Consider the following 17872-nt stretch of genomic DNA (forward strand, 5'->3'; position numbering starts at 1 on the left):
AGTCCTACATTATTCACTTCTCTAATCTATATTTATTATATATAGCATGCTGTAAATCTCCCTTTGGGGTTGCCACCTCTTTTAATGGACCCTTGTGGTACTGTATCCCCCCAGTTGGTTAAACATTATTTTAATTTCAATCCCAAAGGGGGAAAACAAAGCAGTTAAACCATGAAGTGCCCCATAAATCTTTAAGTAAAGCTAATTTAATAGTTCCCCTCAGGCAAGGAATTACATCTTTAAGCAACTATGTTGCACCTCCTGAGAGTAGTCCAGGACTAGTAGACAGGCACAAGCAGGTCATGTTTTGAATATTCTTGATGAAATGTTGACTGTTTTGCATGTTTCACATATGCAGCAGTTATGTTTGGGCTTTGGCCTGTATGTTAGGGAGGAAATTTCAAACTTGCTGTTAATTGTTTTTGTGTTAGTTTTTCTTCTTCTGCTGCTTTTTGTTTTCAGTACTGGCAGAAAAAAATGCTTAATTTTGTGTCTCGAGTGTTTTTCATGAAATCTATTTAAAGGAAGATCAGATGTGCTTCCTGTCACAGCTGCAGTCAGAATGTACAGCACAGCATAAGACATAGTTTCATAGTTTATCATGCATAGTGGCACAGCTCAGTTCTACAAAGATGATCAGACTGGTTTTGTTTTCTGCTCTCATGCCGTCTCAGCCGCTCAAGGAGCCACACTTGTTTTTCTTCTGTCATGATCACACACTGCCACCCAGTGTTCACTCACCTTTATTATATTTTATAGCATAGAGAGACGCTTGTAACATTTTACACATTGCTGTTTTCTTTTTACTGGAACAGATGTTTCTCCCACATGTGACAGTGCCAGTCCTCAAAAGCAACTTTAAGCCAGAGTTTTTAGTTTTGGTGTTATTACTTAAGCAATTACTTACAATCTAGAACAATATAATTCACTCATCATCTGTTAATCTTACTTCAGCTCAGAAACTTTCTTTCCTTTTCCTTTTTTTGCAACAAGTTTTTTTGGGCTTCCGAGCATATTGGAGCTGTTGATGTTCACAGTCTCACAGCTGTGCTGCTATTTTCCTGTTTTTCCCACCAGGCTATTCTGAAGAAATGCACAGTTAGATGTTAAATTTGTTCTATCTGTCATGTGTTTCCACAGTCGGGTGATGACCTACAGGGAGCACGGAGCCTGGGTAGTGAAAGCTCATCTACAGAAGGAGACAGATGGACATATTATCAGCGTCAGGTACATTCTTTCTCTTTCTGGTGAGAGTCTTATAACTTCACTGTTTTCTTGCCTGTACTGACTTTGATGCTCTCCCACCAGCGTTAACGGAGACGTTAGATTCTTTGAACCACGGACACCTGACTCCATTAACGTGCTGCAGACGGTGAAGGGGTTAACAGCCCTGGACATCCACCCACAGGCTAACCTGTTCGCCTGGTGAGTTTGTTTCAGAAAAGGTCATCAAGTGTCCACAGTGTTAAGATCAGCTGAAAGTGCAGTCTTCCTCTTGTGTCTTCCTAGTAAAAAAAAAAGAAAAATATATTGATTTTCTGTTTTTGTTGAATTGATATCCAATAAGCTTTCACCAAAGTCAGACAAACAAAAATATATAGCTGGACAAAATACCTGACATCCATCCACGAGGTTAAATTTCACCACAAAAGAAATCCCATACAGTAAAGACAGCGTGTTATGATTGATGTGATGTTTAAAGCTGAGACATTCTGCTACAAGTCATTCCTCTCTCTCTCTCTCTCTCTTTTTCTGTCTTATCCTCTGCCCTCCAGTGGATCGATGAACCAGTTCATAGCAGTCTATAACGCTAACGGCGATGTGATCAGCAACATAAAGTACTATGATGGCTTCATGGGTCAAAGGATCGGGGCCATCAGCTGTTTAGCCTTCCATCCTCACTGGGTAAACCAACACTGATGATGACTTACTACAACAGATTTCATGCAGTTTCATATCTGGGCCCATAATTATCAATCATCTCAGTATTACTCTCAGGACTTGCACTGAAAGTCTGAGGAGTTTGGGTAGTTTCATATACAGCACCAGTCAAGGGTTTGGACACACCTTCCTATTCCCTTCAATGAGAAAGAGTGTCAAACTTTTGACTGGTGCTGTGTAACAATACATCATAGTTTATAGACTGATGAATATGTGTGAAAACTCAAGTAACTAGTTACTATAGTTGTCAGGTAAATGTTCTGGAGTGAAAAGTAAAATATTTCTTGCACGAAATGTATAGAGCTGCAATGATTTGTTGATTAATCGATTAGTCAATCAACAGAAAATTAATCTGCAACTACATGATAACTGAATAATCATTTTAGTCATCTTTTACGCAAAAATACCAAACATTAATTTGTTGCCGTTTCTCAAATGTGAGAATTTGAAGCTTTACATGATAGTAAACTGAATATCTTTTGATTTTGAACTGCTGATCTGACAAAACGAGACATCTTAAGACGTCACCTTGAGCTTTAAGAAATTCTAACAGTAATTTTTCTCTAATTTCTGACATTTTATAGACAAGACAGTTACTCGCCTAGTTGTGAAAATAATCATTATTTGCAGCCCTATAAATATAGTTAAAAAAGAAGGATAAAGCAGCATGAAATGAAAATACTCGAGTACAGTACGGTACCTCAAAACTGTATTTTAATTGGCTATAATCTAAGTTTTTATATTAACAAGGTATTGCTCATAGGGACAAAGCCACAGAAAATAGACTCTGCGGTTCCTCTCAGCTGACCACTCTAATCAGCATCACTTCCAGACACAACTGGCAGCTCCTTTCAGTGAAAAGGCTGTGATAAACCCACCGTACCCTACTGCCCGGCAGCAAATAGCAGTCAGACAAAGTTAGCAACTATCTGGTGAACATATTAGCATTTAGCAGGTAAAGAGCCAGATATCTCCCTTGAGAGCCAGTGAAGACCCCAACAGAGTACAAGTGTATTTCTCAGCAAAATTCCATAAACATCTTGATGTCTTACCATGTTGATTAAATCAGTATCTTTTTATCAAGTCAGACTCATTGTTCATGTTGCTGTTGTTGCCTCTGTGCAGTCATCTGCTGGCAGCTGTTTAGCTACAAGCACTCCTCGGCACCACTCCTGTGTATAATCTGAGATACAAGTACCTCAGTGTTCTGTGAATGTTAGTAACTTTAACTTTACTCCAATCATAAATGTAGGAGTTGAATTGTGTGAGAAATCTTCCAGGTTCAAACCGGCATGTCATGTCGCAATCGCTTCTCTGTGCAGGAACCTTCACTGTCTTTTACTTTAGCTCATTACCACTAAGGCAAGTATTAGCTAACTTTATATCACTACATTAGCTGGCCTTAGAGCTTTATTAGATTACCACTGTATATGTGAAGGAAATACAACATGAATTGTATCATTATTGGTATACTGTCAACGCATTGTGTTTGTTACAGTTTAAACTTGAGACCTTTCCTCTGCTCAGTTTCTATGAACACACTCATCAATTCTCATGTAGTAAGTCATGACTGTCTAATCTCCCTTGTTTCCTTTTCTTTGTCTCCCTCCAGCCCCACCTGGCGGTAGGCAGCAACGACTACTACATGTCCATCTATTCAGCAGAGAAGAGGCTCAGATAACACACCAGCATTCATCAACCCCCCCTCGCCCCCTCTTCCTACCAAAACCACCACATATGACTTCTGACCCTGAGCCTCGAGCGCCGGGATGTAAATGACGTTTTTGTTGTACATATGCAATTACCACCCTGAATGTTCTAGTGATGGCTGCTGACAAAAACTCATGCTACGAACGACTATATATATTATTATTATTATTATTATTCTCATTGTTTATTCATATTCTTATTATGAAGCTAATGATTGTAGACTTGGCTGTGCTGAGGAGTGTGTATATTTAAATAGCATATACAGAAGAAGAGAGGTTCTATTTTAAAGAAGTGGTACCCACCGATCACTGGGGCTCTTCCTCGCCACGCAGCGAGCTTCACTACCTGAACGAACTGTGACAACCCCCCCAACCAGATGTGGCGACAGAGGGGTCATCCAGAGGACAACACACACTGTTAAAACACATTCACTGGTGCAAGAAATCCGGACTTGCCCTCTGCTGGACCCCAGTGTGTTTATGAATTCATTTTAAAGACTGACTCTCGGTCAAAGGACACACAGTTTTGCTACTCCGCTACACCGCTGGCAAGACGTACCCAGAGATTGGACTGTGGTCATTTTTGCCTGACATGTCAACAAGGCAGACATGATGAGTGTTTGTTTGTGCGTGCCTGTGTGTGTGTGTGTTAAAGTGGACTATAGCACAGATGAGCCCCACAGTGGGACTTTATAGCCTTGGACTTAAGTGATGCCCCAAAAAATACGCCTGCTACCATGCTAGGACTCTCCTCCCTGCTTTCTTGACCCCAGCGTGCCAAACATAATCATATTTTCCATGAAAGCCCCCTTGTTGTGGCTCAGAGGGGTTTTTTTTGTTGGTTTATTTGTTTAACTTATAGCTTAAGGGAAAACCTTCATTGCCCTATGGATGATACATACCCTTCTATCTAGCACAGTGAGAGGAGAAGTAGAGCGGTAAAAGCTAAACTCAACTCCCATCCAATCCTACAAGGAGCCTGCAGCACCTGCCTATCTGCCCTGCAAAGCAATAAAGACCTCCCATGAGTCAGCTTCAAGCTCCTCCCCCGACTTTTCAGATAGAAAATAGTGTTTCAGATCGAAGGCAATAGCAGTATCATATGCCGTTGAGACGGTTGTGATTGTGCCCCAGCACCCAGAGGTGCCTCACTACAGCAATACAAACACACCCATTTCCATTCACAGCAGTGTAATTCCTCTGAGTTTCTTTTTGTGTTCTTAGAGTACCAGATGGGTGCGTGTTTACCCCATCAGTGCAGCTCACATCAGTGACAGGAAATATATCAATTAAATTGATCTTCCTGTGATTGTCTAAACTTTCTGCTAATCAGAACGTCCAAATCCTCCCAATGTGGAATCAAAAGAGGGTGAGAAAAGCAATTCAAATTATGGCCAATGTGACATGATGACACTGGTCCCAAAAGCACATGTTTTGTTTGTTTTTCCCCTTGTGTGCCAGTCAAGTACAGCTCTCCCGTAGCTCACATCTTTTTCTGGCTCCTTAATACATAAATAGAAGTTGACCCTGATAGCTTACCTAACCACAGTGAGGCAGCTTTCATATGTCTAGACTGTCAAAGACACCCTTTGAGCACACGGTATTGTAGATTTAGAGTACTTTAGGCCATGTAACTCATTGCACCAGGGATCACCTGCCGCCCCACTGTTGGGACTGTTTTTCATTTTGATGAAACCTTCTGTAAGGTTTGTTTTTTTCCTGTCTTTGAGTTTTTATTTTGTTTTTATTGCCAGAGGTGTTCGGTTTGATTTTCTTTAACAAAGTTGGAGGCATAAAGCGTGTTGCATGTTCAAGGGTGGCATCAGACCTGTGGCACTCTCTTTAACTCTGTACCTGTACATGCCCACTGTATCAGGTTTTAGTCAGTGTCCTAAATCTCGCTCAGGTACCTCAACCACCTCAAACCACTGTCGAGCAACTGCCAGCCTCCCGGTGTCCGCAGCATGATGGACAGGCGAGGTCGGTCACATGACCTGGCCGAGTGTCACTCCAGAGATCGTGGTGCAGTTTGGTAAAAATGCCTGTTTTTGTGCATTATCACCATTGACGTGCCTCTTCTCTGGGGCTGCAGCTTTGCTTATTTAACCTTTTTTTTTAAATCATAACTCTCTTTCTGTTTTGTAATTTTGTGTTTTTAATTCTGATAGCATTTTGTTTGCTTTGGCCTCAGTGAGATGAAGGGAAGAGAATGGGGATGGCCTTAGTCTCACACACTCATACACACACACACTTTGCACTGAAGTCTTTCCCGCCACACCCCCTTCTATCATGCCCCCTCCTTTCTTTCCTGCCGCGCCCACCTCACCCCTCTGCATCAGATGTCCCAAGCTTTGCTTTTCCCCGCAGAAGGAACGGACTTGTGGACTGAAAATGAACTGGAAACACATGCCATGAAGTCCATATAAGCGACTACAGTATCAGTCCCCACTATCACCCAGTCACTGAGCTGTAGTGCTCTCCATGGTTTAGCAGGCCTCAACTGCTTCACCGGCTCAGCCAAAAGCATTGCCCAGAATCACATTCATCTCTAAGTATCCTGCTTTGAGTTTTAAGATTTTAGACCTGGAGAAAAAGAAGAGACTTTAACAAAGTAGTAAGAAAGGAAAAATGAAAACAATCAGGTTTGTCTCTGTGACTTTAGACTGCTTTGCTGACTGTGGTTTATAAGACAGGAGATGAAATCGATGAAATAAACCAAATACAACACCTGATTTTGTTTTGTTTTTGACATTTTACATGTTTTTGAGTTTTAACTCGTGTCAACTTTAACGTTTCATGTATGAGACACATTAGTCTTTATAGAAAAGCAGATTATGATTTGTGGACTAATTTAATATTTCTAAAATAGAAAAATAATTAACTTATCAGGAATACTGAATATTTCAAGAAATCATTTCAAGTATTAAGACGTGTCTAGCTGCATTAGAGCACTACGCTTTCTCAAAAACATCAATACTGTGAATTTAATAGTCTTCATAAGATTCTGTTGGGAACAGTCAAGTACACCGTATTGAATATCATCTTTGAAGTTGAGAATGTGCTTTGGTTGTGCTCTCAACAACCAAATTAACAAGACAAAATTGAAATGATCTTGAAATTTAAGTAGTGGTGTAGAATTTGTGTAGATTTTTACCTTACATTTTTTATTACTTTTACTACTTTTTAAAAAATCATTTCAACCATTAGTTGCAGCCCTATTTAAGATGAAAAAAAATTAAAGGGTACTCAGTGAGATAGTTTTAAACCTCCATAAAGTTGGGTGTGACTAGTTTTTAAAAGAACAGTCAAAATTGGAGAAGTCGTTAGTATGAGTCAAGATCCAAAAATGTTGGATTATCAGGATTATTTTTATTATTTTCAGACTCGACAAAGCTCCTCTAGAGCCACAGAAGGCATAGTTTCCACAGACTCAATAGTCCCTCCAAAGACCAGAAAACTGTCACTTTTGGAATTGAATCAAATCTTTGAAGTCAAAAATGACGTTCCACTGATTGTTTCTTCATTGGGTAAATCATGATGGAAAGTGTGTGTACCAGTGAAAGTAGTTCCACCTATTTGTGTCCTGTAAGAGCCAGGCTGAGATTGATGTCAGAGGAAACAGTTTTCAGTAGCTGAGCCAAACGATTATCTTCATCTCAGGAAATGGGCTTTGCTACACAAAGAGTGTTGTCTTGCTCTTGTTCTTCTCTCTACCTGCTCAGGCCCTGCCAGCCAAGGCCAGAGGTCAAAGGCCTGACTACTGCACCCCAAGCAATACAACATTATTGTGACTACTGATTCACACACACATACACACACATACATGTAGGAGACCAGAGGAGAACATTCCACAACAGCAAAGAACCGGGCGGCACGAACATCCTGAGGAAACAACACTCACTTCCTGTCAAATTAAGCCAAGCCGACGGCTGCTCGGGATGATAACCGCCACCACTTGCTGACCACTGAGTGGCTGTAGTAGAGCACCACCTTAGTATCAGCTCCCACCCACCAGTTCCACATCTGCCCACCGCCCATCAACCAGCCTAGTCACAAGTCCGTTAACTTACAGGACAGTCGGCAGTGTTCCTCAACAGGATGGGCCTCCTACTACTGCTCACCTCCACGCTCCTGTCCAGCTGTAAGACTCCTGCTCTTTTACCTGCTGTTTTAGGATCTCTTTGGATTTCTTTTTGAGGAGATGGTTGATAGATTTGTCTCTAATCTGGTGCTTTTCTTATCTTGTTCCAAGACTTCCATCCATGGAGAGTGGTGGACGCGCAGGCATGTAAGTATAATGTGTTCTGGATTAAGGTTAAGACAACCTGCACAGAGACAGTTTACTGATTAGACCACCGACTCATCGCTTTACTTTCCATATGTGCAAAGTTATTGTTCTGTTGAGCACTTTTCAGTGTGAACACTCTTCAATCAGCTGTCAAACACTAAAACATTCACTCAGTATGAGTCAGTGGAAACAGTCCTGTTTGTTATCAGAGCTTTCTGATGGCGAGTGTGTGGTACAGTGGAAAAGTTGTGGTAGGAAGCGTTGAGAACGTGTTGGTGAGCAGTGTCACACGCCTCCCTGTCCTCTCAAGGCAGTTGGTGATGGAAGGCATTAGGTCGTGTTATGGAGCTGCAGGAAAATTAGCAAATCTAGGTTGGAAGTAAAACCCATATTTTAAGTGGCTTTGTGGATTTGATTATTGTGTTTTTGTGGTTTCTCTGTCAAGCAGAATGTTATAGGCGGCTCTGATAAAGAGGTGAAAAGGAAATTTCATAGTTTAGTTTTTTTTTTTTTTTTTTTTTAAATACACAAAAATGACAAAGAACAAATTATATACAGTGCAGGGAGAAGCAGAAAATCAGTGGGCTTATTTGAAGCCTCCATCCAAAAAATGTTAAAATTTCAAAATGTTATAGAAAATATTATGACTACTTAAAAGTGATAGAAAACTAATAGTAACAATATATATATAATAACAACAACAATAATAAAAACAAAAATAAAAACAAAAGTGTGCATGTGTTTGTGAGGGGGATATTCGTTTATATACCTGTTTATGATACATCACTATACGTCACTATGGGTGAAACAGATAAAACAAGGATAAGTGGACAAAAATACACGGAGAAAAGCAGTTACAAAACAGCAGTTAAATGTGGGAAAAGCCATTCCATAATTTGGTATCCCTAAATCTTATCGAAATTTGACCTCTGCAAGTGAGAAATTTAGGAGGATCAAAATCTGAAGATTGACAAGTTGAGTAAGAATGGACTGTGAATTTGCTTTTAAGTAAGTCTGAGACTGCTCAGGAATATTCCCTTCACTTGAATGTATCTTATAAATTAAAACACATATTTGAGACCTGTGTCAGAATTGTTCTTGTGTAAATATAGAGAAGGAAACACCATTGAAATAGAGGAAATTGTACGCTACTACAAAAAAATCTGAACTTAAGATTCACTTAATTAAGTAGCTTTTACATAAAGCTTTCAGTCTGAGATCAAATGAATAAGTTCAACCTTTAGGTTCAAAGTAAACTGCCTACTCTTTTTCAGTGTAGTAGCTTACCTTGTAAATCAGCTAATTGCTAATACATTTTTTAAACTCACTCCCCAGTATTCACAATAAAAGGCATCACCCTATTCATCGAGCCCAGTGCTGATGTCATTCGAGACACCAGTGTGATACTGAAATGCCAGGCCGTTGTCAGCAGCTCAGGGCAGGAGCCACTGAGTCGTCATTACACCATATACAAGGACGGGGAAGAAGTCTACACCAAGACCTCCAGCACCTCGGAGGATCTTCTGTACCGACTGCCCGAGGCCAGAGTCTCCAACACCGGCAAATATAAGTGCCAGATCACCATTGAGGACAAAAAGATGATCAGCGATTTTAAGAGACTCACAGTAACAGGTTCGTTTGTCTATCTGGATGTGAAATAGCAGTTTGACAAGTTTACATGAATTTGAATGTGATAAGATGAAGTTAATAGGCTACAATTGGGAGCAATTTTATTTTAAAAATACCACAACAGTTTTTAAAGTGTGTTTAAACATCTGTCTGCAGAATATTCCTAAAAAGGTATTAAAATTTTAATGGAATCTGGTGCAAGAAAAACAGATCTATGGAGTTTTGCCTTTACACAAACATTACTAGCCATAATAGTGAAACTAGTGAAGGCTTGATTCCAAATGTTTGCATGATCATGAAATAAATTTAAATTTTATGTGACTGGAATGATGTGTCTAGGAGCAACAGCAAGCAGGAGAATTTATTCAACATTGGCAGAAGATGACGGTGTTTCATTTCCATCTGCTTTTACAAGCTTTATTGCACTTATGCTTACAATTTGAGCATATTCCTTTGCATTTGGGTCTCTAGGCCTGTCAGTACCAGAGATCCACCTTAACAAGGGTGTGGTCAGTGAGGGGGAGGAGGTAACAGCCAGGTGCATGGCACCTGGTGAGACAGGCTCCATCATTTTCTACTTCTACGAAGACTCCAAAGAGATCCTGGAGAAGAAGGTCAACTCCAACCAGACTGAGGTGAAGCTTCGCTTCAACAGCGTTGGCATCCACAAAGTTCACTGTGCCTACACTGTCCTCGTGATGCAAGACTCCTTCAAGTCCAAAGATAGCAACACTCTCACCATTTCAGTCAAAGGTAAGTAGAGTTTTGATGTTTCTTTACTTTTTAAAGCATCAGACCCGCCTCAGGACTTTCTCTCCATTGACTTTGTCTCCACAGAGTATCCCATCACACTGGTTTTGGACATTTCCCCTACGTACAAGATCTATGAAGGAGACAGACTCGACATCTCGTGCACCATCATAAATTCTCAGCATAGCTCTCAAAGTATCCAACTGTTCTTGAGCCAGGGGACCCAACTTCTCCGCAGTGAAAGCAGTAAAACTAAAGTCAGCCACAACATGACCGCACTGGCAAAGAACTCAGGGGAGTTTGAGTGCAGATTAGTGATGGGAAATGTAGTGAAAGTTGCCACGAAGACGATTTCAGTGACAGGTGAGTAAACCTGTGTTTCACCTCTGATATCATGCTTTTCATCTTAAAAGTACTGATGTCTATAGGTGTTTCTTATATAATGACTTGGACTTTTTTTCTATTCACAGAGCTGTTTTCAGTGCCCATTCTCACCATGTCTCCTGCTGAAGTCTTTCAAAAGGAATCTATGACACTAACCTGCAAAAGTGAAAGCCTTGCCTCTGAAAAACTCCGCAGGGAAGAGTTGATATACTCTCTGGATCCATCCGAAAACGCACTGAGCCAAAACAATGGGGAATTTTCTGGCTGGGCCCTGCAGTATGATTTGAACTATACCTGCATAGCTCGAGCCAAGGGCATCGTGAAACACAGTAACACCCTGACTGTTCGTCCTAAAGGTGAGCTTGCTTGCCTCTTTCAGATGCAAAATGTAAGAAACAGATTAACAGTGGACTCAATCTCAAGTGTCAGCAATTTGACATGTTGGCCTCATATCTCTTATAAAATAATCTGTTTAGTAAACCACAAGACACTGCTAACAAGCCAATTGTAAGTTGTTGAGGAGATTCCTCTCATGTCAGATCAGACTGTAAAAATTATTTTCCCCTCACAGTTCAGGAAAAAGAGGTTTAAAAAACCCTTGTAGTAATTAGACCATCTCTCTATATTTTCAGTTTTTATTCATGCCAACTGCATGGATGTATGACTTAGTATACAGAAAATGCTTTAAGCAAATGAGCAAATACAAATTAATCCCAACTTAAAGGTGCTATAATCAGTATATATGTATATATTAACAATGGATCCAATGACTTTGTGTAATGTAAAAGGGGTCACTCATAGTGACACACCCACAGAGAATTACAATATAAACCAATTGCAGTTCATCTCTGCTGGGATTTTAGTATCTGTCAGCTCATTGTTTTGATTTCTGGTCTGCAAAACAACTGTTTTTGTTATCTTAGAAGCAGCAGGCAATTATTTTTAGTGGGAAAAGCTCTAAAACTCCATTGTACTCTACCTGTCTAGCACCAAACAGGAAGACACAGTTAGCAACTAGCTGGTGAACATAGCTGAGCATTAGCAGCTAAAGAAACAGATTTTTCCCTCAGGAGTTGTTGGAGACCAAAGACCGAGCTAAAAGGTTTTGAATTTACATGTAAATTGGATTTACATTAATCAGATGGACAGACAAAACACACAAAAAGCATACAGGTTAGATTACATATTTCATGCTTGAAAAGAGCTTTTGTTTTTGCTTCATAGGATTTGCCCCCACTTTACTTTTCTCTTTCTCCTCTTCAGTTCCTGTCTCCGCTCCAAATATCTCGGTGGTTGACAAGGTGGTCCTCAAACAGCCCTTCAAGATACTCTGTAAGTCGGACAATGGCAGCCTGCCAATAAACTACACCTTGCTGAAGGACAAAAGCCAACTGAGCACCATCACCGTCAAGCTGCCCATTCAAAAAGCACTCTTCACAGTCACCGTCACCCATACTGATGAAATAAGCAAGTATACGTGCGAGGCAAAGAATAGTCACAAGAAAAGCCTGATCAGTGAAAGACTCAACGCTACTGTCATAGGTAAATATTCAAATCTGATTACTATGTTTTTGATTTGCCTCATCAACACTGGACAATATATTCAAATCAGTCAATGGGTTACTGCATGCAGTTTTGCACAGTAACAATAACCCTGAAAAAACACTTATAGACACCCTTTAATCATATAATTTAATTAATGAAAATGAAGTTAAAATCTGTTTATAAATATGTTTTTTTTTCTCCCAGTGCCTGTTTCGAGGCCAACTCTGACCGTCATCCCCCCCTTGCCCGAAATCTCTGAGGGACATCATCTTTATTTGATATGTGGTATCCAAGGCACCCCGCCGGTAACCTTTAAGTGGTACCGTGTTGGAAACGAACAGCCGCTGTTCACCACCACCTCCAACAACTATCACACAAACTACCAGGTCTCCGGGTTGACCAAACAGCACAGCGGCACCTACTACTGTGAGGCCGTCAACCACGCCAACAATGTTGTCCGCAGCAAGTTGGTCAAGATAGAGGGTAAGACTGAGGGGTATACACACTTTGTAGGGAACCCAGCGCTTCTGTGGTCTCTGATCTTTGATGTCAAACATCCCTATCAGAACAGGCTTGCAAAAAATAGCTTTAAACTAAAAGTAGAGAAAGATAGTTAAGCTCCAGACGCTCAGTCGGCTAGCACATTTTTCATGGATGTGGTGAGAATCAAGTTCAGCATCTACACAAAACAAAAGCAAAAGTAAAAAACAAAACAAAATAATCCAGGGAGAGTTTTTTAAAATGTGTTCAGATTGAACACAGAGCAATTTCATTACCTCACTTTAAAGACTAACTGCTCCTAGGTTGCACGAAATGTATAGAGCTGCAATGATTTGTTGATTAATCGATTAGTCAATCAACAGAAAATTAATCTGCAACTATATGATAACTGAATAATCGTTTTAGTCATCTTTTACGCAAAAATACCAAACATTAATTTGTTGCCATTTCTCAAATGTGAGAATTTGAAGCTTTTCTACATGATAGTAAACTGAATATCTTTTGATTTCAAACTGCTGATCTGACAAAACGAGACATCTTAAGACGTCACCTTGAGCTTTAAGAAATTCTAACAGTAATTTTTCTCTAATTTTTGACATTTTATAGACAAGACAGTTACTCAACTAGTTGTGAAAATAATCATTATTTGCAGCCCTATAAATATAGTTAAAAAAGAAGGATTAAGCAGCATGAAATGAAAATACTCGAGTGCAGTACGGTACCTCAAAACTGTATTTTAATTGGCTATAATCTAAGATTTTATATTAACAAGGTATTGCTCATAGGGACAAAGCCACAGAAAATAGACTCTGCGGTTCCTCTCAGCTGACCACTCTAATCAGCATCACTTCCAGACACAACTGGCAGCTCCTTTCAGTGAAAAGGCTGTGATAAACCCACCGTACCCTACTGCCCAGCAGCAAATAGCAGTCAGACAAAGTTAGCAACTATCTGGTGAACATATTAGCATTTAGCAGGTAAAGAGCCAGATATCTCCCTTGAGAGCCAGTGAAGACCCCAACAGAGTACAAGTGTATTTCTCAGCAAAATTCCATAAACATCTTGATGTCTTACCATGTTGATTAAATCAGTATCTTTTTATCAAGTCAGACTCATTGTTCATGTTGCTGTTGTTGCCTCTGTGCAGTCATCTGCTGGCAGCTGTTTAGCTACAAGCACTCCTCGGCACCACTCCTGTGTATAATCTGAGATACAAGTACCTCAGTGTTCTGTGAATGTTGGTAACTTTAACTTTACTCCAATCATAAATGTAGGAGTTGAATTGTGTGAGAAATCTTCCAGGTTCAAACCGGCATGTCATGTCACAATCGCTTCTCTGTGCAGGAACCTTCACTGTCTTTTACTTTAGCTCATTACCACTAAGGCAAGTATTAGCTAACTTTATATCACTACATTAGCTGGCCTTAGAGCTTTATTAGATTACCACTGTATATGTGAAGGAAATACAACATGAATTGTATCATTATTGGTATACTGTCAACGCATTGTGTTTGTTACAGTTTAAACTTGAGACCTTTCCTCTGCTCAGTTTCCATGAACACACTCATCAATTCTCATGTAGTAAGTCATGACTGTCTAATCTCCCTTGTTTCCTTTTCTTTGTCTCCCTCCAGCCCCACCTGGCGGTAGGCAGCAATGACTACTACATGTCCATCTATTCAGCAGAGAAGAGGCTCAGATAACACACCAGCATTCATCAACCCCCCCTCGCCCCCTCTTCCTACCAAAACCACCACATATGACTTCTGACCCTGAGCCTCGAGCGCCGGGATGTAAATGACGTTTTTGTTGTACATATGCAATTACCACCCTGAATGTTCTAGTGATGGCTGCTGACAAAAACTCATGCTACGAACGACTATATATATTATTATTATTATTATTATTCTCATTGTTTATTCATATTCTTATTATGAAGCTAATGATTGTAGACTTGGCTGTGCTGAGGAGTGTGTATATTTAAATAGCATATACAGAAGAAGAGAGGTTCTATTTTAAAGAAGTGGTACCCACCGATCACTGGGGCTCTTCCTCGCCACGCAGCGAGCTTCACTACCTGAACGAACTGTGACAACCCCCCCAACCAGATGTGGCGACAGAGGGGTCATCCAGAGGACAACACACACTGTTAAAACACATTCACTGGTGCAAGAAATCCGGACTTGCCCTCTGCTGGACCCCAGTGTGTTTATGAATTCATTTTAAAGACTGACTCTCGGTCAAAGGACACACAGTTTTGCTACTCCGCTACACCGCTGGCAAGACGTACCCAGAGATTGGACTGTGGTCATTTTTGCCTGACATGTCAACAAGGCAGACATGATGAGTGTTTGTTTGTGCGTGCCTGTGTGTGTGTGTGTTAAAGTGGACTATAGCACAGATGAGCCCCACAGTGGGACTTTATAGCCTTGGACTTAAGTGATGCCCCAAAAAATACGCCTGCTACCATGCTAGGACTCTCCTCCCTGCTTTCTTGACCCCAGCGTGCCAAACATAATCATATTTTCCATGAAAGCCCCCTTGTTGTGGCTCAGAGGGGTTTTTTTTGTTGGTTTATTTGTTTAACTTATAGCTTAAGGGAAAACCTTCATTGCCCTATGGATGATACATACCCTTCTATCTAGCACAGTGAGAGGAGAAGTAGAGCGGTAAAAGCTAAACTCAACTCCCATCCAATCCTACAAGGAGCCTGCAGCACCTGCCTATCTGCCCTGCAAAGCAATAAAGACCTCCCATGAGTCAGCTTCAAGCTCCTCCCCCGACTTTTCAGATAGAAAATAGTGTTTCAGATCGAAGGCAATAGCAGTATCATATGCCGTTGAGACGGTTGTGATTGTCCCCCAGCACCCAGAGGTGCCTCACTACAGCAATACAAACACACCCATTTCCATTCACAGCAGTGTAATTCCTCTGAGTTTCTTTTTGTGTTCTTAGAGTACCAGATGGGTGCGTGTTTACCCCATCAGTGCAGCTCACATCAGTGACAGGAAATATATCAATTAAATTGATCTTCCTGTGATTGTCTAAACTTTCTGCTAATCAGAACGTCCAAATCCTCCCAATGTGGAATCAAAAGAGGGTGAGAAAAGCAATTCAAATTATGGCCAATGTGACATGATGACACTGGTCCCAAAAGCACATGTTTTGTTTGTTTTTCCCCTTGTGTGCCAGTCAAGTACAGCTCTCCCGTAGCTCACATCTTTTTCTGGCTCCTGAATACATAAATAGAAGTTGACCCTGATAGCTTACCTAACCACAGTGAGGCAGCTTTCATATGTCTAGACTGTCAAAGACACCCTTTGAGCACACGGTATTGTAGATTTAGAGTACTTTAGGCCATGTGACTCATTGCACCAGGGATCACCTGCCGCCCCACTGTTGGGACTGTTTTTTCATTTTGATGAAACCTTCTGTAAGGTTTGTTTTTTTCCTGTCTTTGAGTTTTTATTTTGTTTTTATTGCCAGAGGTGTTCGGTTTGATTTTCTTTAACAAAGTTGGAGGCATAAAGCGTGTTGCATGTTCAAGGGTGGCATCAGACCTGTGGCACTCTCTTTAACTCTGTACCTGTACATGCCCACTGTATCAGGTTTTAGTCAGTGTCCTAAATCTCGCTCAGGTACCTCAACCACCTCAAACCACTGTCGAGCAACTGCCAGCCTCCCGGTGTCCGCAGCATGATGGACAGGCGAGGTCGGTCACATGACCTGGCCGAGTGTCACTCCAGAGATCGTGGTGCAGTTTGGTAAAGATGCCTGTTTTTGTGCATTATCACCATTGACGTGCCTCTTCTCTGGGGCTGCAGCTTTGCTTATTTAACCTTTTTTTTAAATCATAACTCTCTTTCTGTTTTGTAATTTTGTGTTTTTAATTCTGCTAGCATTTTGTTTGCTTTGGCCTCAGTGAGATGAAGGGAAGAGAATGGGGATGGCCTTAGTCTCACACACTCATACACACACACACTTTGCACTGAAGTCTTTCCCGCCACACCCCCTTCTATCATGCCCCCTCCTTTCTTTCCTGCCGCACCCACCTCACCCCTCTGCATCAGATGTCCCAAGCTTTGCTTTTCCCCGCAGAAGGAACGGACTTGTGGACTGAAAATGAACTGGAAACACATGCCATGAAGTCAATATAAGCGACTACAGTATCAGTCCCCACTATCACCCAGTCACTGAGCTGTAGTGCTCTCCATGGTTTAGCAGGCCTCAACTGCTTCACCGGCTCAGCCAAAAGCATTGCCCAGAATCACATTCATCTCTAAGTATCCTGCTTTGAGTTTTAAGATTTTAGACCTGGAGAAAAAGAAGAGACTTTAACAAAGTAGTAAGAAAGGAAAAATGAAAACAATCAGGTTTGTCTCTGTGACTTTAGACTGCTTTGCTGACTGTGGTTTATAAGACAGGAGATGAAATCGATGAAATAAACCAAATACAACACCTGATTTTGTTTTGTTTTTGACATTTTACATGTTTTTGAGTTTTAACTCGTGTCAACTTTAACGTTTCATGTATGAGACACATTAGTCTGTATAGAAAAGCAGATTATGATTTGTGGACTAATTTAATATTTCTAAAATAGAAAAATAATTAACTTATCAGGAATACTGAATATTTCAAGAAATCATTTCAAGTATTAAGACGTGTCTAGCTGCATTAGAGCACTACGTTTTCTCAAAAACATCAATACTGTGAATTTAATAGTCTTCATAAGATTCTGTTGGGAACAGTCAAGTACACCGTATTGAATATCATCTTTGAAGTTGAGAATGTGCTTTGGTTGTGCTCTCAACAACCAAATTAACAAGACAAAATTGAAATGATCTTGAAATTTAAGTAGTGGTGTAGAATTTGTGTAGATTTTTACCTTACATTTTTTATTACTTTTACTACTTTTTAAAAAATCATTTCAACCATTAGTTGCAGCCCTATTTAAGATGAAAAAAAATTAAAGGGTACTCAGTGAGATAGTTTTAAACCTCCATAAAGTTGGGTGTGACTAGTTTTTAAAAGAACAGTCAAAATTGGAGAAGTCGTTAGTATGAGTCAAGATCCAAAAATGTTGGATTATCAGGATTATTTTTATTATTTTCAGACTCGACAAAGC

At 40.4% G+C, this 17872-nt stretch overlaps 2 protein-coding genes across 5 annotated transcripts in view; both read left to right on the top strand.

Annotated features, from left to right (window-relative positions):
- Positions 1-6382, top strand: part of rptor (regulatory associated protein of MTOR, complex 1) — a 179658-nt gene extending 173276 nt beyond the window's left edge. For all 4 annotated transcript variants that reach the window (XM_067584282.1, XM_067584280.1, XM_067584279.1 and 1 more), the window contains 4 exons: positions 1141-1227; positions 1309-1425; positions 1776-1905; positions 3554-6382. In XM_067584282.1, coding sequence (XP_067440383.1) covers positions 1141-1227; positions 1309-1425; positions 1776-1905; positions 3554-3622 — 403 coding nt within the window. In that variant the 3' untranslated portion in view covers positions 3623-6382. The remainder of the gene's footprint in view (positions 1-1140; positions 1228-1308; positions 1426-1775; positions 1906-3553) is intronic.
- A 1213-nt stretch (positions 6383-7595) lies between these two features.
- Positions 7596-17210, top strand: LOC137179535 (platelet endothelial cell adhesion molecule-like). The gene is made up of 9 exons (XM_067584284.1): positions 7596-7791; positions 7903-7938; positions 9274-9570; positions 10039-10320; positions 10405-10680; positions 10788-11057; positions 11965-12243; positions 12451-12729; positions 14382-17210. Exons 1-9 carry the CDS (start codon positions 7749-7751, stop codon positions 14405-14407), a joined length of 1788 nt encoding a protein of 595 aa, XP_067440385.1. The 5' UTR covers positions 7596-7748; the 3' UTR covers positions 14408-17210.
- The last annotated feature ends 662 nt before the right edge of the window (positions 17211-17872 follow it).

This window comes from Thunnus thynnus, chromosome 3 (assembly GCF_963924715.1).
Source record: "Thunnus thynnus chromosome 3, fThuThy2.1, whole genome shotgun sequence".
Lineage (NCBI taxonomy): Eukaryota > Metazoa > Chordata > Actinopteri > Scombriformes > Scombridae > Thunnus > Thunnus thynnus.

What these genes read in the sequence shown, in the direction of transcription:
- LOC137179535 (XM_067584284.1), top strand. Translation starts at nt 7,749, where the DNA reads ATGGGCCTCCTACTACTGCTCACCTCCACGCTCCTGTCCAGCT. An exon ending in GAAGACGATTTCAGTGACAG is followed by an intron (nt 10,681 to 10,787) that starts GTGAGTAAACCT and finishes TTCTATTCACAG; the next exon opens with AGCTGTTTTCAGTGCCCATT. An exon ending in CCTGACTGTTCGTCCTAAAG is followed by an intron (nt 11,058 to 11,964) that starts GTGAGCTTGCTT and finishes TCTCCTCTTCAG; the next exon opens with TTCCTGTCTCCGCTCCAAAT.